At 44.4% G+C, this 22,683-nt stretch overlaps 1 protein-coding gene across 1 annotated transcript in view; it reads left to right on the top strand.

The window, feature by feature from the left end:
• Positions 1 to 22,683, top strand: part of LOC123505783 (ryanodine receptor-like) — a 170,732-nt gene that overhangs the window by 78,919 nt on the left and 69,130 nt on the right. Inside the window, exons 3-30 of the mRNA XM_045257467.1 lie at positions 447 to 503; positions 1,461 to 1,559; positions 4,451 to 4,465; positions 7,560 to 7,637; positions 7,960 to 8,035; positions 8,293 to 8,405; positions 9,066 to 9,171; positions 9,873 to 9,966; positions 10,343 to 10,525; positions 10,938 to 11,109; positions 11,530 to 11,699; positions 12,362 to 12,486; positions 12,888 to 13,067; positions 13,442 to 13,626; positions 13,796 to 13,986; positions 14,223 to 14,490; positions 14,633 to 14,799; positions 15,080 to 15,173; positions 15,569 to 15,685; positions 15,993 to 16,201; positions 16,540 to 16,669; positions 16,917 to 17,181; positions 17,294 to 17,502; positions 18,001 to 18,100; positions 20,647 to 20,845; positions 21,045 to 21,269; positions 21,709 to 21,842; positions 22,074 to 22,163. Of these exons, the coding sequence (XP_045113402.1) occupies positions 447 to 503; positions 1,461 to 1,559; positions 4,451 to 4,465; positions 7,560 to 7,637; positions 7,960 to 8,035; positions 8,293 to 8,405; positions 9,066 to 9,171; positions 9,873 to 9,966; positions 10,343 to 10,525; positions 10,938 to 11,109; positions 11,530 to 11,699; positions 12,362 to 12,486; positions 12,888 to 13,067; positions 13,442 to 13,626; positions 13,796 to 13,986; positions 14,223 to 14,490; positions 14,633 to 14,799; positions 15,080 to 15,173; positions 15,569 to 15,685; positions 15,993 to 16,201; positions 16,540 to 16,669; positions 16,917 to 17,181; positions 17,294 to 17,502; positions 18,001 to 18,100; positions 20,647 to 20,845; positions 21,045 to 21,269; positions 21,709 to 21,842; positions 22,074 to 22,163 (4,051 nt within the window). The remainder of the gene's footprint in view (positions 1 to 446; positions 504 to 1,460; positions 1,560 to 4,450; positions 4,466 to 7,559; positions 7,638 to 7,959; positions 8,036 to 8,292; positions 8,406 to 9,065; positions 9,172 to 9,872; positions 9,967 to 10,342; positions 10,526 to 10,937; positions 11,110 to 11,529; positions 11,700 to 12,361; positions 12,487 to 12,887; positions 13,068 to 13,441; positions 13,627 to 13,795; positions 13,987 to 14,222; positions 14,491 to 14,632; positions 14,800 to 15,079; positions 15,174 to 15,568; positions 15,686 to 15,992; positions 16,202 to 16,539; positions 16,670 to 16,916; positions 17,182 to 17,293; positions 17,503 to 18,000; positions 18,101 to 20,646; positions 20,846 to 21,044; positions 21,270 to 21,708; positions 21,843 to 22,073; positions 22,164 to 22,683) is intronic.

The raw sequence follows: 22,683 nt of genomic DNA on the forward strand, positions 1-22,683 counted from the left end.
TTGCCTCGATTTTTTCTCCCCTTTTATTGACCAACTTTGTGAGAACCAACAAGTCTTTTTTTGGTGTTTGCTCTCCCTTGTATTTTATTCCTATGCTTATTATCCCTACATCCTTTTTCTCCAGCTTTTTTTCTTCCTTCTCTCCTTCATTAATTTCCTTTTTTCTCTTTCTATGCATTTTTTCACCTATTATTCTTCACTATCCTGTCTATTAATAACTCTCTCTCTCTCTCTCTCTCTCTCTCTCTCTCTCTCTCTCTCTCTCTCTCTCTCTCTCTCTCTCTCTCTCTCTCTCTCTCTCTCTCTCTCTCTCTCTCTCTCTCTCTCTCTCTCTCTCTCTCTCTCTCTTTCTGACCGTCATGATTGGTAAGTTTTTCCTGGCCCTCACTTTATTGCAGTGTTCCCTTCCCTACCCTTCTATTTTTTTGTTTCTCTCTCTTTTTCAGTCTCCAGCATCACAACAACCGCCTCCTGAAACTCGCAGCGGATGTCCTCGGCCTTCCGTAAGACGCTCCTCCAAATATTAGCAGAGGGATATAGTTGCTAGATATCCTTCTCTTTGTCAGTCGTCATTCTCTCTCTGTCTCTGAATCTCCGGCGTCTCTCATTATGTACTGGATAGAGGAGGTGGTCTGATTTGAATAATTGCTAGATGTCTTTCTCTTTTATCAGTCGTCAATCTCTCTCTATCTCTGAATCTCCGGCGTCCTTCTTTATATACTGGATAGAGGAGGTGGTCTGATTTGATGTGGAAGTTTATAGAATACTGAAAAATTGCTGAATTATGTGGATTATACGTATTTGTTATGAAGGGTGAATTTTTAGTTTTGCTTCTTGTCTGTCGAAGTGGAGGAAGTGTGGTGATCTGGTGGAGGGCTTCATTGTGTCAAGGTTTCTTGTTATTGCAGTTCGCGGTTGATCGATCAGTTTTAAGGATATAAGGTAGTTTCAAGATACATGATAGTGAAAGAAGTGAAGGGTGTTTTGTAATCAATGATGACTCTCCGTAGTTTTGATATGCTAATCCGCGCTTTCGTAATACACCGATCCACCTCTCCTCTCACTCTCCGCGATAAATGTATTAATAGAAGTGGAAGCATCACCAATATAGAATCCGCCTTTTACTCTCTTTATCTTGTGTTAAAGGCAGAACACGGTAAGATATCCTCTACCACTTTCACTCTACAGCTCTTTGCTCAGCGATAGTTTTAAAGGAGTATATATTTAGGTTGCAATCATCTCTCCCTTTCACAAGTCTAGTCTAGTCTCAGTTCCTTTAGTTTCCTGTACTACTTGTATGCTGTCATGCTTTACTTTTCATTTCTTTGTGTATCAAGATTTTCAGAGTAAATATTAAACTCTTATGCAGCTCGAGTTAAAAAGTCAAATTTCCCTTCATTTCTTGTACCATTTTTACTTGGGTGAGTCTCCTGACGGTGCTTCGCGTGTCTCCTCTGCAGAACAATCCTCCTGACCTATGCCAGGGTGTCTTCCTCATCGAGCAGGCGTTGTCCGTCCGCGCCCTGCAGGAGTTGGTCACCGCCGCCGCCAGCGAGGAGGTAATGTGATCTTTCGTTGTCCTCACTTTCCCTCCCTCGCAACAGTTCCTTTTTAGTCCCTTAATAGCACACACAGAACATTGCACCTTAGTTCCTGGAATTTTGTTATCTTTATCACTGTTCTCTTTTGGTTATGTATAGGTAGGTCAGTGATTGTTATATATGCTACATCTTATTGCAGGTGTGTGTGTGTGTGTGTGTGTGTGTGTGTGTGTGTGTGTGTGTGTGTGTGTGTGTGTGTGTGTGTGTGTGTGTGTGTGAAGATGATAAGGGTTCTCGAGGTTACCGCGTGTTTACATATACATTGTACTGACTACCGTGAAAGAAGATAAGGTAGTGGAACATTAGTAGTAGTAATAGTGGTAGTAGTAATAGTAGTAGTAGTAGTAGTAGTAGTAGTAGTAGTAGTAATAGTAATAGTAGTAGTAGTAATAGTAGTAGTGGTGGTGGTGGTGGTAGTAGTAGTGGTAGTAGTGGTAGTAGTAGTAGTAGTAGTAGTAGTAGTAGTAGTAGTAGTAGTAGTAGTAGTAGTAGTAGTAGTAGTAGTAGTAGTAGTAGTAGTAGTAGTAGTAGTAGTAGTAGTAGTAGTAGTAGTAGTAGTAGTAGTAGTAGTAGTAGTAGTGGCATACAATCGCTGATAGAAGGCAGAAGCAGCGCGGGAATAAACTAAAATGATAAACAAATATTTTAAAGAATTTCTAAAAATCAATCCCTAAAAAGATGTCCATCACAGGAACGCACCCGCCTCTAAGACAACCTCCAATAACACAACTTAATGCTACTAATGTAACACACGCCAAAGGATTCCAAAGCCAGGAGGGGAAGCTCGCTGTGTTCGCTGATACACACACCCAGCCAGGACTGAGCTCTCTCCTTCTCCCTGTTTTCTTAACCTGAATGTGAGAAGCTTAGGATATGTAGCAGAGAGTTGCTTTCTTGTCCCTGCAGCCGCGATTTTAGGCAAGCCCTGCGATCTCAGTGAAATAGCAAAAGTTCGTTTGTATATATGTATTTATATATATGTATGTACCCATTTATATGTGTACGTATGTATATACCAAAAATGTAGGACAGCTAGATGTATGAGAGAGAAAGAAAGAGAGTGATAATAGTGACAGAAGCGAGGCAAAGGTAAGGTGAGCCGCCGCCACACCTGCCCACCACGCAGGTGGCTTCTGGTTGGCACGCTGCCACGGTGGCTGCCGTCAAAGGCGCCCCAAGATCTCCAGGCGGTGTGACAGGCCGTGCCAGCCTCTGGACAGGCTGTGCATTTCTCCGCCGATTAACAATTGATTTTAGACTAGTCATACAGGGCCAACACATAGATCTGATTTAGATAGATTAATGAATACTGGATTCAATATTGATGATAGACAAGTTATAGCTCTCTCTAACAGCAGAACTCAGGCCGCATTGATTTGTTTGAATTACACCGCCAGTCTGTTGCTACCGTGACGTGGCCGCGTGAGTCACGTGTGTCATTCAGATGTGTCTCTTAACAGGTTTATATAATGTCTTCTTTTGTTGTTAGCGGATCAAAATTGAGATTTTACTACAATGTAAAGGAAATGCTGACATGGACACAACACGTCTTTTGCCTAACAGATTATAGATGGATGATAAACGTAACATAATTGGGATTGGTGAAAGAAAACAAAACAATCAAACAGTTAGACAGAGATAAGATCATTCTTGCCACCGTGGCTTGGAATAGACAGACAACTGACAGAAATGAGTGGAGAGGATTGATTGGAGGATTTTGTCCCGCAGTGTACCCATTGAGGTGATGGTGATGGTGATGAAGATTATGATGATAGTTATGTGGCCTTAGCTACATAAACAGACAAGCTTGCATGAGCACTGAAGGACACTTAAGTCCCTGGCTGGTGGTGAAGAGAGAGAGACTAGAATGTTACATCAGGAGGCAGCTTGTTGTGCTGCTCGGTTGCTGCATGTACTGTAGGAGTGTGGCAGAGTGAAGAGCAGACACTGGCCCTGCATCATGTTGCTGGTGAGGCAGGTTGTCGCCTCCTGTGGAGGTTGAGATGTGAGTGCGGCGGCCATTGTGGTCCGGGTAGTACAGGAAGAGATGCAGGGCGGAGAGGCGGTGCGTGTGGTGGCGGTGAGGCAATACATGCAGGGATGTTGCTGCAGGAGAGCCTTGGTGATCACTAGGAAGAAATAAACAGATAATTATAGAAAGGATGACGTAGCCGTGTAGAGTATTTAGTTGAACTGAAGTAACACACAAACTATGATCGAGATTCAATGATTAGTACTTAAAAACAAGGCTGTTTGTCGGCTGTTATTCAGTACAGTGCTGGGATAACGGTAGATGTAGCACCAAATGTCATTACTGCTACTGTTGCTAATATTGGTGCTAGTGCTATTGTTGCTGTTGTTGCTGCTGCGCCTGCTGCTCCTGCTGCTGCTGCTCTGCTGCTGCTGTTGTAGAGTGCCAGACTGGTGAGTGTTCCGGGGCCCGCGAGTTTGTGTAGGTGCCAAGGGTGTTGGATGCGTCCCAGCTGCCTCCTTGTCACCTTTGCCACCATGACATTCCTTCTAGTGGCCATCCAATTAATTCCAAATGAAAATTAATCAAATGTAATGTTATACAAACACGAAGACCATCAAGCAATGTCATGAGGTGATAGGAGTGCACGGGAGAGCCACTGGTGCCAGGCATTGCACCGGAGTGTGAGGGAGCAGCAGCATCACCAGGAGGAGCAGACGTAACAGGAGCTGTAGCAAAGCACTGGCTGTAACAATAAGAAAATGAAACAGCCAAAATAGTAGCCGTAGCAGCAGGGCCCCCGTCTGCGGTGGCGCGACACTGCCCTGGGGTCGCCCGTCCTGACCCGCTCTCACATGAAAATTTTGTTACTTTTCAGGAGCAGGGGACTGTTGTAAGTAGACAGAGCATTAGCAGGACGCCCTGCCTCGCTCACCACCTTGCCTCCGTCACCGACTAACACGGAATTATACTTAAGCCACAGTACCGACCTCAGCCCTACACTGTAGCAGTAGTTTGAGACCTTCCTGCCCGGAGGCCCTGGGCCGGAGTATCCGCCTCGCCTCATCTCACCCCTTACCCCAACTCCCTTGAAGCCAGCACCGTCAGGGCGGGATGAGGCGCCAGGCAGATCCCGCCTCCTTACCCACCATCTCCCCGGGCAGGTCATGCACAGGACCTGCACAAAATTTCGTAGACTAAACACTGTTGACTTAGTCCCTGTAAAGCAAAAGCTAAAAATGGTAGTCTTCTTTACGCTTGAAGGTGAAGACTGAAGTAAATCGTGCACACCTAAAGCTTAACATCTTATAGACACTTTGACGAACACGAATCTGTACTAAATATATTCCTTGATGCTGACTGGAACCGAGATTGAAAGATTACTTCGCATGATAACAGGCTACAGCCTCCACTGGTGAACGGAGACTGTCGCCCGCCTTCAGAGAGAGAGTGGGCAGTGAGCGAAGCGTGGGGCAGGAGGCACAGAGGACAGACTGTGATTCAGGCTTGTCAACCAGTGACAAGCAATATTGTCACTGGAGTGAACAGAGAATCGAGGACCTTGATGTGCAGGGAGACATGAAGCAAGCCGGGAGTGGTGAAATACTGCCTAGCTAGCCTGTATCCTGGTGGACCTAATGGCCGGTTGTTGACCGGATAAGAAAAGGAAGGAAGAAAGACGTCTCTTCCTAGAGTAATGAGCTGCTCCGTGAACCGTGTAGTCTTCCATTCATGGCTTCAAGGAACGCATCATTGCAGGAATCCAAGGTTCACATTTTCTTAAAAACACAGTCGATCGTAAAACATTCAGCATCGCAGAATTTATAAAACTCTTGTCTGTTGTTCACTTTTTATGAATCTTTACAATGTCATTCATTTTGATTGATGATGAAAATGGTGCAAAAATTGTTAGCAGCTTCAGACTCTCAGACACGCGCGTGTGCCTCATTACTGCTTCCCTGCGAGGTTGCCACGCGGCCCCCACCTATCCCTTGGTGACGTCTTGCTATGTGGCTCAGCTGCTCATTTCTTGTTGGGACCCATTAATACATGTTCATATTCACTAATTAATTCATGGCGATGAATGAACAATATCATAAATGGAACAACTCGCCTTACAGTCTGTTTGATTATTGTGAACCACTTGCCCAGCTTATTGTTAGCTCCTGAAATGAGGTGATAAGTCTGAACCAGCTCCTGTCGGCCTTCTGCCCCACACCGCACACTGCCGCCTGCTGGGACTCTTGACGGGCGAGGGGCGCGCGTCCCTCCAAAAGACACGACTCCTCGCCTGGCCAGAAGGTGACATGCTATTGTGTTTCCAAGGAAGAATATTTAGCTACGGTTCCTGACCAGCAATACTAAACGGCTGCTACTGAAGACACTAATCTTTAGCTTTGTATAGAGAGACGCCGTGTTATTTTCCTGTAGACTTGTTTAAATCTCTCTCTCTCTCTCTCTCTCTCTCTCTCTCTCTCTCTCTCTCTCTCTCTCTCCTCCTCTCTCTCTCCTCTCTCTCTCTCTCCTCTCCTCTCTCTCTCCTCTCCTCTCCTCTCCTCTCCTCTCTCTCTCTCTCTCTCTCTCTCTCTCTCTCTCTCTCTCTCTCTCCTCCTCTCTCTCTCCTCTCCTCTCCTCTCCTCTCCTCTCCTCTCCTCTCTCTCTCTCTCTCTCTCCTCTCCTCTCTCTCTCTCTCTCTCTCTCTCTCTCTCTCTCTCTCTCTCTCTCTCTCTCTCTCTCTCTCTCTCTCTCTGTTTGTCTCCTCGTCTCAGCCACAGACACCACTGTGTACTGACGACTGGTCTTAACCAAACCTTCCGTAGTAGGCAGACGGTGTGGCCTAATTGAGTGGAGAAGAATAATGTATTACATTTGGTCAAGGGAACCTGTCACTGCCCCTCCTTGTCCCCATGGCTGAAGTTATAAGTAGTAGTTGTGAAGGCAACGAGGGAGGGTAATTTGAATGTGTTGCGGCCAGTGGGAGGCCAGCAGGGGACTCAAGCGACGTGAAGTGTGAAAGTGTGGAGCTTCCGGTGGAGGACGATACCCAAACTTGCTTCCCCTCGATCCCCCAGCCTTCTCCCGCGCGCGAACGTTCTCCCCCGGGTGTTAAAGTGCTGGCTGTTGTAATTCACTCACGAGACAGCTGTCCTTCACGGAACCCAGAGAGGAAAGACAAAAAAAGAAAAGACGAGTCATTTGCTCTCTGCATCCCTAATGGAGGCACGTGACTGCCCCCTCCCGTTTGTGTCACACCTGCACTTTAGCGCTCCTCCACCAGGCGGCATCACAGATATTGGCTCCTCGTCCTTGGTTCCTCCTTTCTCCCTCCCCCTCCCAAGCCATGTCCTCCGAGCAGCAGGCGAGTCTCCCCGCCCTCCTCAACCTTGTCCAAACTCCTTCTCCACATAACTGCCCGTCTTGACTTTTTGTTTGCACTGTTCTCACCATCTTTACGTTTTTGTTGAATATTTATTTTGTTTCACCCTGGTTATCTCTTTTGTTTGCAGTGTTCCAGTACATTATTACCTCATTCTCTCTCCCCTCTCCTCTCCTTCCTTCCTTTCTTTTTCCTCTTCCTCCTCCTCCTACAGCACGATATTCTCAACTTATTCACGACTTTTACTCAAACTTTTAATCTGCACATCGTTTCGGGTAAATCGTAACTTTATCATTATTTTTCCTTAATGGAGCAAGAGTTCAGAAGCCCGTATCATTAAGGTTCCCTCCCTCTGCCTCCTCACTGCTCACAAGTCCCTCCCCTGGGCTGTTCATCTCCTAAGAGGGAATGTCAAGTTCTCTCGTCACTGCTCTCTCTGGTCCCCACGTCCCGCAGGCCTTTCTAATCAGACATGCAGCTTGTTAAACTTTCGAGTACAGCCAGCCACACAACTGTCTGCTGGAGATTATGCTAGGAGTTGTATTGGAATTGAGAGGCAGGAGGGCCGGCCGCGTCACCACCCGTGCCTCACCCCTTTGTCTTCCTCCAGGGTAAGGGCACAGGCTCAGGCCACCGAACTCTTCTCTACGGCAATGCTGTTCTCCTGAGGCACATGAACTCTATGATGGTGAGTGTTCCTTTGTTCTAGAAATCCACTACTTTACTCTGTCACAAGCATAGCAAATACGAATGTCACTATAATGGAGAACTAATATAAAAGTGAGATTACTATGATTTACCGTTAAAGAGAAGTCGAAGTGTTTTTTTTTTTTTTAAGAGGATTCACTAAGTTTATGGAAATAATCGAATGTTACATATATTTTTTTATTTTATTTTATTTATTTATTTTTTTTTTTTTATTTATTTTTTTTTTTTGCTTCTCATTATCTGAGGTTATTTGCTAACCTTCTCATTTCTTCGTGGCCTTTCTCCTTCACCGCTTCCTGCAGTACCTGGCCTGCCTCTCTACCAGCTCGTCCAGAGACAAGCTTGCCTTCGACGTGGGTCTCCAGGAACACTCCATGGGTGAGAGAGAGAGAGAGAGAGAGAGAGAGAGAGAGAGAGAGAGAGAGAGAGAGAGAGAGAGAGAGAGAGAGAGAGAGAGAGAGAGAGAGAGAGATGATGGGATAAATGGATGATCTTTTCACTCTTGTTAAGCCTCACTTTCTTGGACAGTTTGTTAGTCTGTATCCTCTTCGATTCACGAGGAAAATCTTAAGAAAAAAAGAAAACAAAAGGTGTGTGTGTGTGTGTGTGTGTGTAATGAGCGTGTTGTTCCTCAGGGGAGTCGTGCTGGTGGACCATTCACCCGGCCAGCAAGCAGCGATCCGAGGGTGAGAAGGTGCGAGTAGGCGACGATCTCATCCTGGTCTCCGTGGCCACCGAGCGATACCTGGTAAGTGGCAAGAGACGTCCTTGTCTTCCATTCCTCCTGCGAGAGGCGTCCTTCACTCTTGTCCTTCCCCCGCGGCTCCTGTATCCCGCCCTGTACTGTGCAATGTGCATGCATCACAACTTTACTCAGTAGTTAGTAATAGAAGATACAGTGGAATTGATAATTTTTTACTTTTTTCTAAACGTAAAATCATTTAAATCGTCTTTTTTCTTAGCGTAAAAACAATTCCACGGTCTGTTTTGCCTTAATGTTTGCAAGTCTTATATTGAAATGCTCACTCCAAAGACACAGAACAAAAATAGTGAACTTATCCGTTCAAATTCTCTCTCTCTCTCTCTCTCTCTCTCTCTCTCTCTCTCTCTCTCTCTCTCTCTCTCTCTCTCTCTCTCTCTCTCTCTCTCCTTAGCTTAAAAGCACCTTTATATTCTATCTTTCTTTTTTAACATTTAGAGGTCAATACATTACCCTCACTCTAAACGACACTATATCCTTTTCATTGCATCGTAGTTGTGTTAAGATTTCATTACATTATCCTCACCCAAACAGTATTTCTTTTATATCAAGATTACCACTTTATTCTTATCCCCGTCTGGCTCATTAGCGGGAGAATGGATCATGTGCATCTTGGGGTGCATCATCTGAGCGTATCTTTCCCCGCAGCAAGCGACACGTGAGGATGAACAGAGCATCGTCAACGCCTCCTTCCACGTCACCCACTGGTCCGTCCTTCCCTTCGGCACCGGCCTCTCCAGACTCAAATTTGTCGGTGAGTTAGGCATCGTGGCGTTAGCTTGTTACTGGGCTTGTAATTGGTTTTGTTGTTGTATGTAAGTATGTATCAATATATGTAGTGCTAAATGTAGTTGTAGTAGTAGTAGTTTTTATTGCTGTTTTTTTTTTATTTTTGTTCCTGATGTTTTCGCCATCATTGTTAAGGGGGTTGTATCCGTTTTATGAGCGAAAAATTATTAAAAATGTGAAAAATGGGTAAGTGCATTAAAAAAATCATAATAGGTTGTGGCATCATGCTCAGAAAGTTAGAGCGGAACACCTGCATTCTACGCATATTTAAAGGGCCAGAAGACGTACCTTGTTTTTATCTTCCTCCTCATACTCAACATCGAAAAACAAGAAGCTTGGAGCGCGTGTAGAGTCTCACTTCGCCATTAAAAAAAAAAAAAAAAAAAAAACATCCATCCATTCCATATCATAAAACGAATCCTATATGTATATTTTTTAATTGGCATTTCTGTCCCCCTGGCGAGACTAAGCCCTTGCAAGCCTCGTCCCTCCCAGCTAGATTCCCACCCCTAAGCCTCTCATATAAAAAAACAATTGCTGCACTGATTCTGCCATAATTTTAACTACTTTTGGTGCGGCTTCATTGCTACTGTTCTGCTGTGATGCCGGCAATGCTGGTGGTGGTAGTGGTGGTGATGGTGGTAATGTACTCTCGTATTTCTACAGCTTGCGTGTTTGGCGGTGAAGTTTTGAGGTTCTTCCACGGCGGTGACGAGTGTCTCTCCATCCCGTCCACGTGGAGCGACCAGCCTGGCCAGAAGTAAGTGTGTGGGAGAGAGGGAGCGTGGAGGACGAACTGTGTGGGAGGGAGAGGGCGAGGGAAACTCATAATAATGGTAACTGCATGAAATAATTAGCAGCACTATAAGTAATGGATTAAGTTTGCAGTTTCTAATCGGTTTAATGATTGAAAGCAGTTGTAGAACAAATGAAGGTGTCTCTTAGTAGTTAGTTTTTCATGAAATATGTGCCAAACAGCAGTGAAAGGATTAGTACTCTACATATAGAGAGACTGAAAAATATTACCTCTTTCTTCATAATACTCAATCGTGATCCTCTATCCTGCCATCATTGTGGTCTAGGAAGGAACTGATAGCCTTAATACTCAAAACTTAATCAAAGCCGTGATTCTCCAGCATTGTGGTGTACGAGGGCGGCTCCGTCACGTCCCAGGCTAGATCGTTGTGGCGTCTGGAGCTGGCCAGGACCAAGTGGGCTGGCGGTTACATCAACTGGTTCCACCCGATGCGCATCCGACACATCACCACTGGCAGGTATCTCGGCATCAACGACCAGAACGAACTCGTCCTTTCGCACAGGTAAGAACAATCCCCCCCTTCCTCCTCCTCCTCCTCCTCCTCCTGTCATGAAGATAAATGAAAGAACTCTTGAAAGATGGAAGCGCTTGTATTACTTTTAATGGCTTTAGTCTTTCATCTAAGAGACGTGAGTGGATGTTGAAGATGATAGATGAAGCGTGTATCTCATCTTCCTCCTCCTCCTCCTCTTGTCTTTTTTTTTTTATTCCAACTATTCTTTTCCCTTTCTCTTCCCCCTCCTTGTTCTTGGTCTTGTTTCTATGTTCTATTTGACATCATATTGTTGTTTTTTCTGGCTCTTCTTCCTCCTCCCCGTTGTTACCCTTGTTATTCTTTTTGTTCTTGTTCCTCTTGTTCTTATCCATATTCTCCTCCTCCTCCTCCTCCTCCTCCTCCTCCTCCTCCTCCCCAGGGATGAGGCAACACTCGCGGCCACGTCCTTCTACTTGAGGGAGGAGAAGGATGACAACAAGGTGATTCTCGAGGACAAGGATCTGGAGGTGATTGGCGTACCCCTTATCAAGTATGGCGACTCCACGGTCATTGTACAGCACGTGGAGACTGGACTCTGGCTCTCCTACAAGGTACACTACGTCCCTTGGTACGCCAGATACTCTTGGGAGGTTGTGATGCAAATTTGGATGTAGTGTGAGACTTTTTGTTCCTTCTCCTTTTCCTTCTCTTTCTCAACCTTTGCCTCGGCCTTTGTCTTCTTCTTCTGAATCCCTCTCAATCTCTTCCAACTTCTTTGCTCTTCCTCTTCTTCATATTCCTTTTTTCCTCTTCTTCCTTCCCTCTCCCTCATTATCCTAATATTCTTCTTGTCCTCATCTTTTGCCTCCTCCTCCTCCTCCTCCTCTCCAGTCATGAAGATAAATGGCTGACTGGAATGCAAAGTTCTGTACAGTAGACACACCTGAACAGGCTACACTTGAGAAAGAATAAGCTATAGCATAGCAATGTACATATCTTGCAGTTCAGTGTCTTGCTTGGGACTCTTGCAGGCATTTGAGATCAAGAAGAAGGGCGTGGGCAAGGTGGAGATCAAGCAGGCGACGCTACAAGAGGAAGGAAAGATGGATGACGGTCTGATCTTCTACAGGAGTCAGGAGGAGGAGTCACGCACCGGTCGAGTCATCCGGAAGTGCTCACACCTGTTTAACACCTTCATTAAGTGAGCCTCTCTTCTGATTTTTGTGCACCTGTTGTCTGTTATTAAATTTTCTTGTGTTTTTTCATCTCAGTCTTAATGAGCTTTTTTTTTTTCAGTTTTAATTTCTTCAGTATCAGGACATGTTTTCGCATTTATTCTAGTTACTATTTGACGATTTTATACAGCTTCAGAAACATATGTTGGGATTAGAATAATGGAGTCTCTCTCCTTTAACCTCTTGATCACCATAGACCCTTCCTAATGCATATAAAATCATCCAATCATACCCAAAAATCAAGGTAAAAATGCACCTCAGTATTGAAGGGGTTAAGAAGCTGTGTTTTTTACCGTTTTTCTCATGTTAGTCTTTAGAAGCTGTTTTTTTTCTAATTTCAAAGTTAAGGATCACATGTATATAGACCAAGGAAGATACAGAGCTATAGAATCCTTGATATAGAAAGATGAAAGAGCACACATGAACACAAAGATAGACCAAGCAGCAGCAGATCTATTGTGACTCGTCTTATGATCATGTTAGTGGTAAACTATGCTATATTATCTGAAGTAAAGAATGTCAAATAGTAAAGGTGAAATGCCAGATTAGGAATAAGAGGTGGTGATGAGGAATGAAGCTTGACTTGTCAGTGGTGAGGCTGTCTTACTTACCACTCTCTCCCTAACAGAGGACTTGACAGCATCCAGACGTCACGCCGGATCTCAATTCTCCTGAAGATGGTGAGCCTGAAGGAAATGATCCACTGCCTCGAGGACTTGATCAACTACTTTGCCTACCCCGCGGACGATCTTGGTGAGTCCTTTATCCAGAGTGAGTGAGGAGCATGACTGAAACCTACTACTCATCTACAATATACATATTCATTCTTCTGTGTTTTTTATCACCATCAGTCTCTCTCTCTCTCTCTCTCTCTCTCTCTCTCTCTCTCTCTCTCTCTCTCTCTCTCTCTCTCTCTCTCTCTCTCTCTCTCTCTCTCTCTCTCTCTCTCTCTCTCTCGTTATTAAGCACTAAAGTACTCATCAAGTGGAAAAGTTTGTATTATTTTTGAAAAGTTTGAACCATACATCAATAAACTGAATGCTTTGAATGATAAATAAAAAGACATATTGCATGTGCTCTTGTTATTTTTATTCTCCACATTCTCTTTTTCTTCTTCTCTACTTTCAATTTCATGTTCTTCTCATCTCCATCAGAACACAACGAACGTCAGGTGGCCCTCCGTGCTCTCAGAAACCGCCAGGACTTATTCCAAGAGGAGGGCATCCTGAATCTGATCCTGGACGCCATCGACAAGATCACCGTCATCACTGGCCAGGGCTTCATGGTGGCACTGGCTGGAGAGGAGGCAGGCATGGACTGGGACGTGATCTCTGGTACGTTACTTCTAAGTCATCCTCTCTCTCTCTCTTAGTGTGTATCTGTTTTCATTGTCATTCTTCATTTCCTGTTGCTTTCATTGTTTTTGCTTTCTTTTCTGCTTTCTTCTTTTCATTTATGGTAAAATATGCCTTTCAAGTCATTCTTAGTCTCCATTTCTATCTCATTTTGAAGTGACATTGGTTTTGAGGGTTTTTTGACAGCTTTAACAGCAAATTAATAAGATTTCTGCATTTCAACAAGAGAAACATCCTGAGTACCTTATCATCTATGTAGCATTGGAAAATAGTTATAGTGTAAGGGCAAAGCACTTCTGAATACAAGCTTCAGCCTTTGTGCCTCTCTAACTGCTTCTTGGTCTGTGCCGCAGGTTACCTCTACCAGCTGTTGGCTGCTGTCATCAAGGGCAACCACACCAACTGCTCACAGTTTGCCAACAGTCACCGCCTCAACTGGCTCTTCTCCCGCCTGGGCTCAGCTGGCGAGGGCACTGGCATGTTAGATGTGTTGCACTGTGTTCTCATTGACTCCCCTGAGGCACTCAATGTGATGAAGGTCCGTCCCTGACTTGGACATAAACTATTATGAATTGTCTTATCACTAAACTGTCTTGCTTTTATCGTACTACAAAATGCATTACTTTTATGTAGTACTGTTACTCTAGCTCTGTGTATCTCATTTGTCTTTGCTAACACAATGAAACCCTCGGTGTCTGCACCCACAGGAGGAGCACATTAAGGTTATCATTGCCCTGCTGGAGAAATATGGCCGTGACCCCAAGGTACTGGATGTCCTGTGTTCCCTGTGTGTGGGTAATGGGACGGCTGTGCGCTCATCACAGAACAACATTTGTGACTACCTACTGCCGGGACGCAACCTGCTGCTGCAGACCCAGCTGGTGGACCACGTCTCCAGGTGAGCCTAGCCTACCAGACTGTAGGATACTTATCTATTGATGTAGAAAGTTCATATGAACCAGTAAAGTGTTTGTATTTTTTTTTATGTTTTAAATTTCCTTAAAGTTATTTATGGTTAAAATGAAATATTGATATCTAGCCACTTTATCCTATATTCCTTTGTCTCATTTTATGAATGTTGCTTCTTTACTCATACTGTTTATTGTGGTGTCTAACTCGCTCGTGTCTTCACAGTGCACGCCCCAACATCTTCGTGGGTCAAGTGGAGGGCTCGGCCATCTACCAGAGGTGGTACTATGAGGTGACACTGGACCACATTGAGCAGTCCTCGCACCTGGCCCCTCATCTGCGCATCGGCTGGGCCAACACCAAGGGTTACGTGAGCTACCCGGGCGGTGGCGAGAAGTGGGGTGGCAATGGTGTGGGTGACGACCTGTATTCCTATGGCTTTGACGGCTCCTTCTTGTGGACTGGCGGACGATACACCCTCGTGAACCCCATTGTGAGTACCTTTGAGAGAGCACCATAACTCTATCGGAATACCACATGTGCTTGCGCAACAAAAACATCCAGTTGTCAAAGCTTATCTTTAAATCCTTACAACAGAACTTCCCCATCAGCTTCCTTCTCTCTCTCTCTGCCAGGACTCAGTGCCATTCATCAAGAAGGGAGATGTGATTGGCTGTGCCCTCGACCTGACAGTCCCTATCATCACCTTCTACGTGAATGGCAGGCAGGTGAACGGGGCCTTCACGGGCTTCAACCTGGATGGCATGTTCTTCCCTGTGGTCTCTGCCTCTGCCAAGCTCAGGTTAGCCTCTGAGGTGGCATGTTAAGTTAGATTGATACAAGATAGATAAATACATGTGCATGCATACATACATACATACTTTATAGATGTATAGTTATAAAGTAGAAGAGGTAAATTGCTAGGTGTTTCTTACGCCTGCATCACTAATGGGCGGAAACTGAACAGCGCTTCCTACACACTTTTCAAGTGAGCCTACAGGGGCTATAGGCCTCAACGTAAAGAAAAATCAAATAAATAAAAGTGTATTAATAATGACATAAAAACCTTACTTCCTTTACAGTGCAAGGTTCCTTCTGGGTGGAGAGCACGGCCGCCTTAAGTATCCTCCGCCAGATGGCCACTCACCTGTGTCTGAGTGTCTCCTCCCCTTCCAGGTACCTACACATCCTCCTCTTACTATCCCTCACCCATCACCTCTTGTCCCTCACCTCTCACCCCGCTTCTCTCTCTCATCTATCATTAGCTGATGAAAGTAGTTTTGACTCTCTTTAGACATGTGAAATGTTCCCCAATTTGACCACAACAGGAAATCTTTACAAATTTGAAATAATGTTTCCATCATGTTCATTAAGTTTTGCCCACACCCTTCCTCACCTAGCCACCTCTTTTAGAAAACTGTGTAGCTGTAAGAGAAAAATATTCATATAAATTGAAGAATTATGCTTTACAATTTATTTTCTTGAAAAGAAGAACTGCATGAAGAGAGATTTTAATTGACAGGACAAGAGAATGAGAGAAAAACATTCCTTTATTTTTGTCTCGTCCCCAGACACTAGCTATTGACCCCTGCTTCTACTTTGGTGAGCAGCACAAGGGTACCCTGGCAGGGCCCTTGCCTATTCAGGATGACTTGGTTTTCGTCCCCAAGCCTGTGGACACCACCAGTGTGAGTACAGACCTGCAGTTCGTTCACCAGTCACTCTTTGTATCTCATTCATCTTTGGTAACACAATGAAACCCTCCCTGCCTGTCTCTTGACCCTTTTATAAAGTAAATATCACCAAACATGATTATTTAGACAATATTATTTATGTTTGACTCATTCTACTTTTCTGTAGAAGATAAACACAAACACACACACACACACACACACACACACACACACACACACACACACACACACACACACACACACACACACACACACACACACACACACACACACACCTCACTATCTCTTCTCTTCCCTATAGATCCAGCTGCCAGGCTACATTGAGCAGGTCCGGGACAAGCTTGCAGAGAACATTCATGAGATGTGGGCCATGAATAAGATTGAACAAGGCTGGACGTATTCTGAGCGGCGTGATGACCTGCGTCTCCACCACCCGTGCCTAACCTCCTTTGAGAAGCTGCCTCCCAGCGAGAAGCGATATGACGCCACCCTCGCCCTCCAGACACTCAAGTGAGCCCCCACTGAAGGGTCAATCTGCAGGGGTGGGCTGTACCTTTTTGTCTCCTTTCCATGTAGTGTTTTGTGTCAAGTCCTCCCAGCAGGCCACTTTTAAAACAGGAAGATTGCTAATGAACTTATCACAGCATATTTTGGGTTGTGAATCATGTTTTATCTCTCTGCTTCAGGTGTGTTTCATATATATATATATATATATATATATATATATATATATATATATATATATATATATATATATATATATATATATATATATATATATATATATATATATATATATATATATATTATATGTTTTCAAGTGTTCATAATGACGTGCTTTTGTACAGGACTGTGCTGGCACTTGGTTACCACATCACACTGGACAAGCCGCCCAGCCGCATTCGCTCTGTCAGGCTGCCCAACGACCCCTTCTTGCAGTCCAATGGGTACAAGCCACAGCCTCTTGACCTCTCCCAGGTATAGCCTCTCCTCACACCTTTCACATTTACTCCAATCCCTTCATGGCTGTACTATTTTGGTCTCACTATTATGTCTGCATACAATTTTTATGTGTAATAGTTTTGTTTTTTACATTGTTATGAATTAAACTTGTCTATAGTAATGTATGTAAAGTTTTCATTAGGTAATGTAGAAAATTGTGTGTATGTAAGTGCTTGCTTTTGTTGTTAAAAAAACTTTTAAAGCAAAATGTTGTGTGTGGCAGGTGAGCCTGACACCCAAGCTGGAGGAGCTGGTGGATGAGTTGGCTCAGAACACACACAACATCTGGGCCAAGGAGCGCATCCTGCAGGGCTGGACCTACGGCCTCAATGAAGACCCAGAGATGCGCCGCTCGCCCCATCTGGTGAGTTACCTCAATGTGGACGATGCCATTAAGAAGGCTAACCGTGACACCGCCTCGGAGACCATCCGCACCCTGCTGGTATACGGCTATCTGCTGGAGGCACCCACTGGAGAGCAGGCTGAAGGTAACACGCCCTCGATGCATGTTATTATGCAGCTTCATGTGAGTTTTCATACTGTCACATACACTTTTACTTCTACCTGCTATGATCTTTAACATTGTCTTGCCTGATGCAGCCACAGCAGCAGCTGAAGGGGACAAGCACGGCATTGGTCACCGCACCTACCGCTTGGAGAAGCCCAATGCCGTAACCTCAGGCAAGTGGTACTTCGAGATGGAGGTACTCACATCAGGTCCAATGCGTATTGGCTGGGTGGAGGTGTCCAGCCAGCCCGGCAAGGAGCTGGGAAGCGATGACAAGTCCTGGGCATTTGATGGTTTCCGTGTAAGTATTAGTTTCTTCCTCTCAGGTGTCTTTCTCTTCACCTATACTGGCAACCTGGCACTGTAGACCATTGATATGAAAGTCTTGGGCTATTTTTCTTTGACCCTGGACCAGAAGAGTAATAAAACTTCATGATGGGATTGGCCAGTTTAGGATTTATTGAGTGTGCTTAACAGGTATTTCCATGGCATTACTATGTGTTTCTCAGTATCAAAGAAGAAATAATCCTTGGATGTTGAAAAAAAAAAAAAACAGGCCAATATATGTGTATCAGAAAAGGTTACAGTCGCACCAAGATGTGTGTGCCCAGGAGGTAAGTTGAAGAGTCTGATGTGTGAAGGATTGCCCACATGCCCCTTGCTCCTTGTGGACAAAGAAGCAGTTGTTGCCGCACAAGAAAAGCTGCTGAACAAAGTATTTCAGCAGTCAGGAGTACAAGGAACAATTTAGTTTGTTGACATGGTTAAGGCTGAGCACTAACTGACCATGTCTTTAAAGCATACCAAGAACCACCTGGGAGTGACAGAGTCTTATGGACGCCGCACCCACATCGGCGACATTGTGGGTGTGATGTTGGACCTTCATGATAAGACCATCAGTAAGTTGCCTGCCATGGCCTCCTCACATGGTCATCTCTGCTCTAAACACTCACATGCTCACAACCACAACTACAAATTGCTACTCATCCACACACACACACACACACACACACACACACACTTGAGATACTTACCAACATCGCACGAACATTGAAGAAGAATTTGTGGCCCCTTCGTGAGCAGGCCTGCCAACACCCTTCACTAACCACTCGTATTTTTTCTGTTTATTCTTCACAGTTCTGCCACAGGGGTACATCGGCCTCTTGGGAGTCCAAACTGCTAACCCAGCACTGTGTTTCAGACCTGTGTAATGCTACTCTGTAAAGTGCAGCACACTAATTAGTGAAAGTTAAAGTTTTTTGTCTGTAGAGTCCTCACAGTGAGTGACCTGTCTTATGGTAGAGAGGAAAGGTCTGCTGCACTTTATGGACAAGTCATTTCCCTCTAATAAATTGTCATGTTGCAGGTTTATGTCCTTTGAGTGTCAGTGCTGAGTTTCTTGTTTATGTGTAATACAGGAAGAGAAGTGTCATGCGAACGTTGTGGATACCTACGGCCACAAATGGCAAGTTGGCGATGTGGTGGGCGTGTGCCTTGACCTCGTCGACAGAACCATCAGTGAGTGGCTAGAAACAGATCCTCGCTGGCTGTCGGGTCTTTAATGCCTCCCATTAGGCCTTGACCGTAGTATTACTTGTAGACCTTCGCCGGGACCTTAGAGCATTGGCTTGCCTTGCTTGCATACAAGGCACCACTACCCACTACCCAGTACCCAGGGAATATACTCCCTCCGGGCGCCTCCTTCTCTGTTGCCTCATAACGGCCCTCCCCACACACTTGTACCTTCTTGACTACTTGTGCTTAGATGTGCGAGTAGTTTCCCTTGTCACTCCTGAGGCCCAGGGTTTCCCCACCACCCCTACATAGAAACTAGTCCTGAGAATGTAAAGCCCTGACATGAAACAAACACTCTACCTCAGCTGTAGTCTGAGGCTCACCTCAACTCCCTCTCCTCTCTTTACCTTAAAAAATAAAGCTGTCTCCACTCCACAGCTGACACTGAGTCAGAGACAAAGTAGTAGTATTTTTCTAAAGAAATTAAAATTGATTGTCTCCACTCTATGGCTGACAGTGAGTTAGAGACAAAGCAGATTTTTTTTAGTTAAAGAAGTTTGACACTTGTTAATAGATGAATAACTGAAATTACAGAAAAGGTATTATACAAACAGGATATATTCGTGTCCATAATCCCTGAGTCTTAGCTCTTCTCTTGCTGGTAGTCTACATGTGTGTGTGTGTGTTTGTGTTTGTGAATGGATGGGGGCGTAGCCACACCCTGGACAGCATTTGTGTCTTGTGAAGCCTGCCTTGTTGTTGTGTGTTGTACACTCTTGGTACATGTTTACTGTGCTTTGCCAGCATGAAATGGTCATGGTTATGGTTGTGGCAGGGCTGCTCTGTCTGCTGCCAGCCACAACTGTTGCCACAATGCCAGCACCAGCTTGCCAACCCTTACCTTGAACCTTATATTTGTTATACATTTAGTGTTTTTACTGCATACAACCAATCATGATTATGATCCAGATGTGATGCAAACAACTAATTTTGATATGATTTATGGGGAAAGTCATTTTGTTGTAATTTTATTGTTAGTGTTAAAAAGTTATATGTATTAATAGTAACTAACTATTTATTGCAAGCTTAGTCTGTAAGGAACCAATGCATATACATTTGCTTTTTTTATTGCACTTTTTATTTTCATAACCATCTTGACATAGGAGAGAGATGTATTGGATGTCTGAGATTCTGGAATGCATGACCAGGGATATGGATGTCAATTTCAAGTAAAGAGTTAAGGGGTGGAGCCAGTGTTAGATAATTGCATTGCACACATGAGGTGTAGATATTTTCAGCCTGCAAGTGGCAAATTGTAAGGAATGATAAAAAGAATCCATTTTATGCCTTGGCTGATTTATGGAGACTCACAGGGCTGACTTAGCATGCTCCCCACAGAATAGTCTAGACAGTGCAGCATGATGAGAAACACCAGGCCTGCCACAGTTCTTTCAGTCTACTGTTGTGCATTGACCACACCCTCAGTGTGTGGTGACAATGTGGAGCTTTATTTTAGTACAAATTTGATCGTATACAATTTTAAAAAGAGATGTGGATAGTCCATTCATATGGATGCAAATATCCAATACATCTCTCTCTCTCTCTCTCTCTCTCTCTCTCTCTCTCTCTCTCTCTCTCTCTCTCTCTCTCTCTCTCTCTCTCTCTCTCTCTCTCTCTCTCTCTCTCTCATTATGTACATACTGGTATATATGGAATTTATATGGATTTGTAGAGAACCATTTAAGTAATTACTGTTCCACAAATAATCATAGAAAAACTTCACTCTGTGCCATTATCTTTTAGTCTGTCAGTGCTATATTACTTACAGTCATGGTATAACAGCCTTGTAAGCTGAACACAATAGCTTAACTATCATGCATAGAGACAGAGCTGTCCTGCGTGTGTCAGTCAGTTCTGATATTCCCATCAGGCTTTTCACTCAACGGCGAGTTGATGATGGACGCCAGTGGTTCTGAGACGGCCTTCAATGAAGTACTGGGCGAAGCCTTTGTGCCGGCTTGCACTCTTGGCGTGGGACAGCGGGCACACTTGGTCTTTGGGCAGGACATCAACCACCTCAAGTTCTTCACTACCTATGGCCTTCAGGAGGGATATGAACCTTTCTGCGTGTATGTTTACTACTTAAGATGGCAATGTGGCATGATTTTACATTACTGTAGTATTGCAACACTGACTGTTGAATAATAAAGAGCAGATGTTTGTAAGAAATTTTATGTATTTTGACAATCTGTCGAGTGTGTGTGTGTGTGTGTGTGTGTGTGTGTGTGTGTGGTAGCAAAGCAGTTCAGGCATTGCATCATTTTGCAGGAACATGGAGCGACCCGTGACATTCTGGTACACCAAGGACCAGCCCATCTTCGAAAATAATGAAGATTTTCACGACTCCACGATCGAAGTGACACGCATCCCTGCCGGCTCTGAGACACCACCCTGCCTCAAGATCTCCTCCAAGATGTTTGAGCAATGTGAGAAAGCCAACTGGGAGTTCCTGAGGCTGTCACTTCCGGTGGTGTGCGAGGATGTGTTTATCGAGTAAGTTAACCAGCAGGCGTGGGAGAAGGAGTACCAGGATGTTTGTTGTTGTATAGATTCTCATTTACATTATTGTATTCTCTTCTATAAAAGACTGATGGGTAGAAGTTTTAGATTTTCTGGTACTGAGTGACAATAGAGAAAAGTTGGCCATTTCATTATTGGTATATTTAATCTTAAGTGAATTGATGTTGAAGAGGAACTATTCAGCTTTTTGTTTCAGAATTACAATGAACTGTTCAATGGGTTTCACTATCATCTTGAACTAGAAAAGCCCTTAATAACACCAAGAAACTTATTTACACTTTTCCCAATATTGATTCTCTCTCTCTCTCTCTCTCTCTCTCTCTCTCTCTCTCTCTCTCTCTCTCTCTCTCTCTCTCTCTCTCTCTCTCTCTCTCTCTCTCTCTCTCTCTCTCTCTCTCTCTCCGCATTACAGAGAGGAAGAGAAGGCACAGCGGTGGATGGAGGTGCGCAAGAGACAACACACACTGAAGCACGGCGAGGTCCAACCCTCCATCGCCTTCCAGAGTTCCCTTGTGGACACTGGTTTCTCTCTCTCAGACATCAAGGGTGAGTGATGCGAAATTTTAAAGTGTTGGGTTTGTAATATTCATCAAATGTTGTCCTCATTTTTATTATATTGGGTTCTGGGTGAGTTGCAATCTCTCTCTCTCTCTCTCTCTCTCTCTCTCTCTCTCTCTCTCTCTCTCTCTCTCTCTCTCTCTCTCTCTCTCTCTCTCTCTCTCTCTCTCTCTCTCTCTCTCTCTCTCAGTATCTTGAGTATGTGTATCTTGTTTCCAGAATTACACTACAGCAATGAGGAGGGTGTGGAGGCAGATGAGGGCATGGCTAAGAAGGCTGTCGCAGAGGAGAAGCCAAAGGTTGACTCAGGTAAGGCTTCTTTATTGTTGGTACAGTACACTTACACATGCACGTGCACATGCACACGCGCACGTGCACACACACACACACACACACACACACACACACACACACACACACACACACACACACACACACACACACACACACACACACACACACACACACACACACACACACACACGGAAACACATTGAGATGGGTGGAAAACTATTTGAGGGGGAGAGAAATAAGGACGGTAGTCAAAGATATGAAGTCCAAGTGGAGAGCAGTAGAAAGCGGAGTCCCACAGGGGTCAGTATTGTCACCAATACTTTTCCTCATTTATATAAATGACATGCCAGAAGGAGTGAAGAGCTACATAAATTTGTTTGCAGACAATGCAAAACTGTGCAGTCATAAAACAAAAAGAGGATTGTGAAATACTGCTGGAAGACCTAAATAAGATCTGGGAATGGAGTTAAAAGTGGGAGATGGAATTCAATGTGGACAAAAGCCATGTCATGGAAATGGGAAAGAGTGAAAGACA

Source organism: Portunus trituberculatus, chromosome 18, assembly GCF_017591435.1.
Source record: "Portunus trituberculatus isolate SZX2019 chromosome 18, ASM1759143v1, whole genome shotgun sequence".
In the NCBI taxonomy this organism is placed as follows: domain Eukaryota; kingdom Metazoa; phylum Arthropoda; class Malacostraca; order Decapoda; family Portunidae; genus Portunus; species Portunus trituberculatus.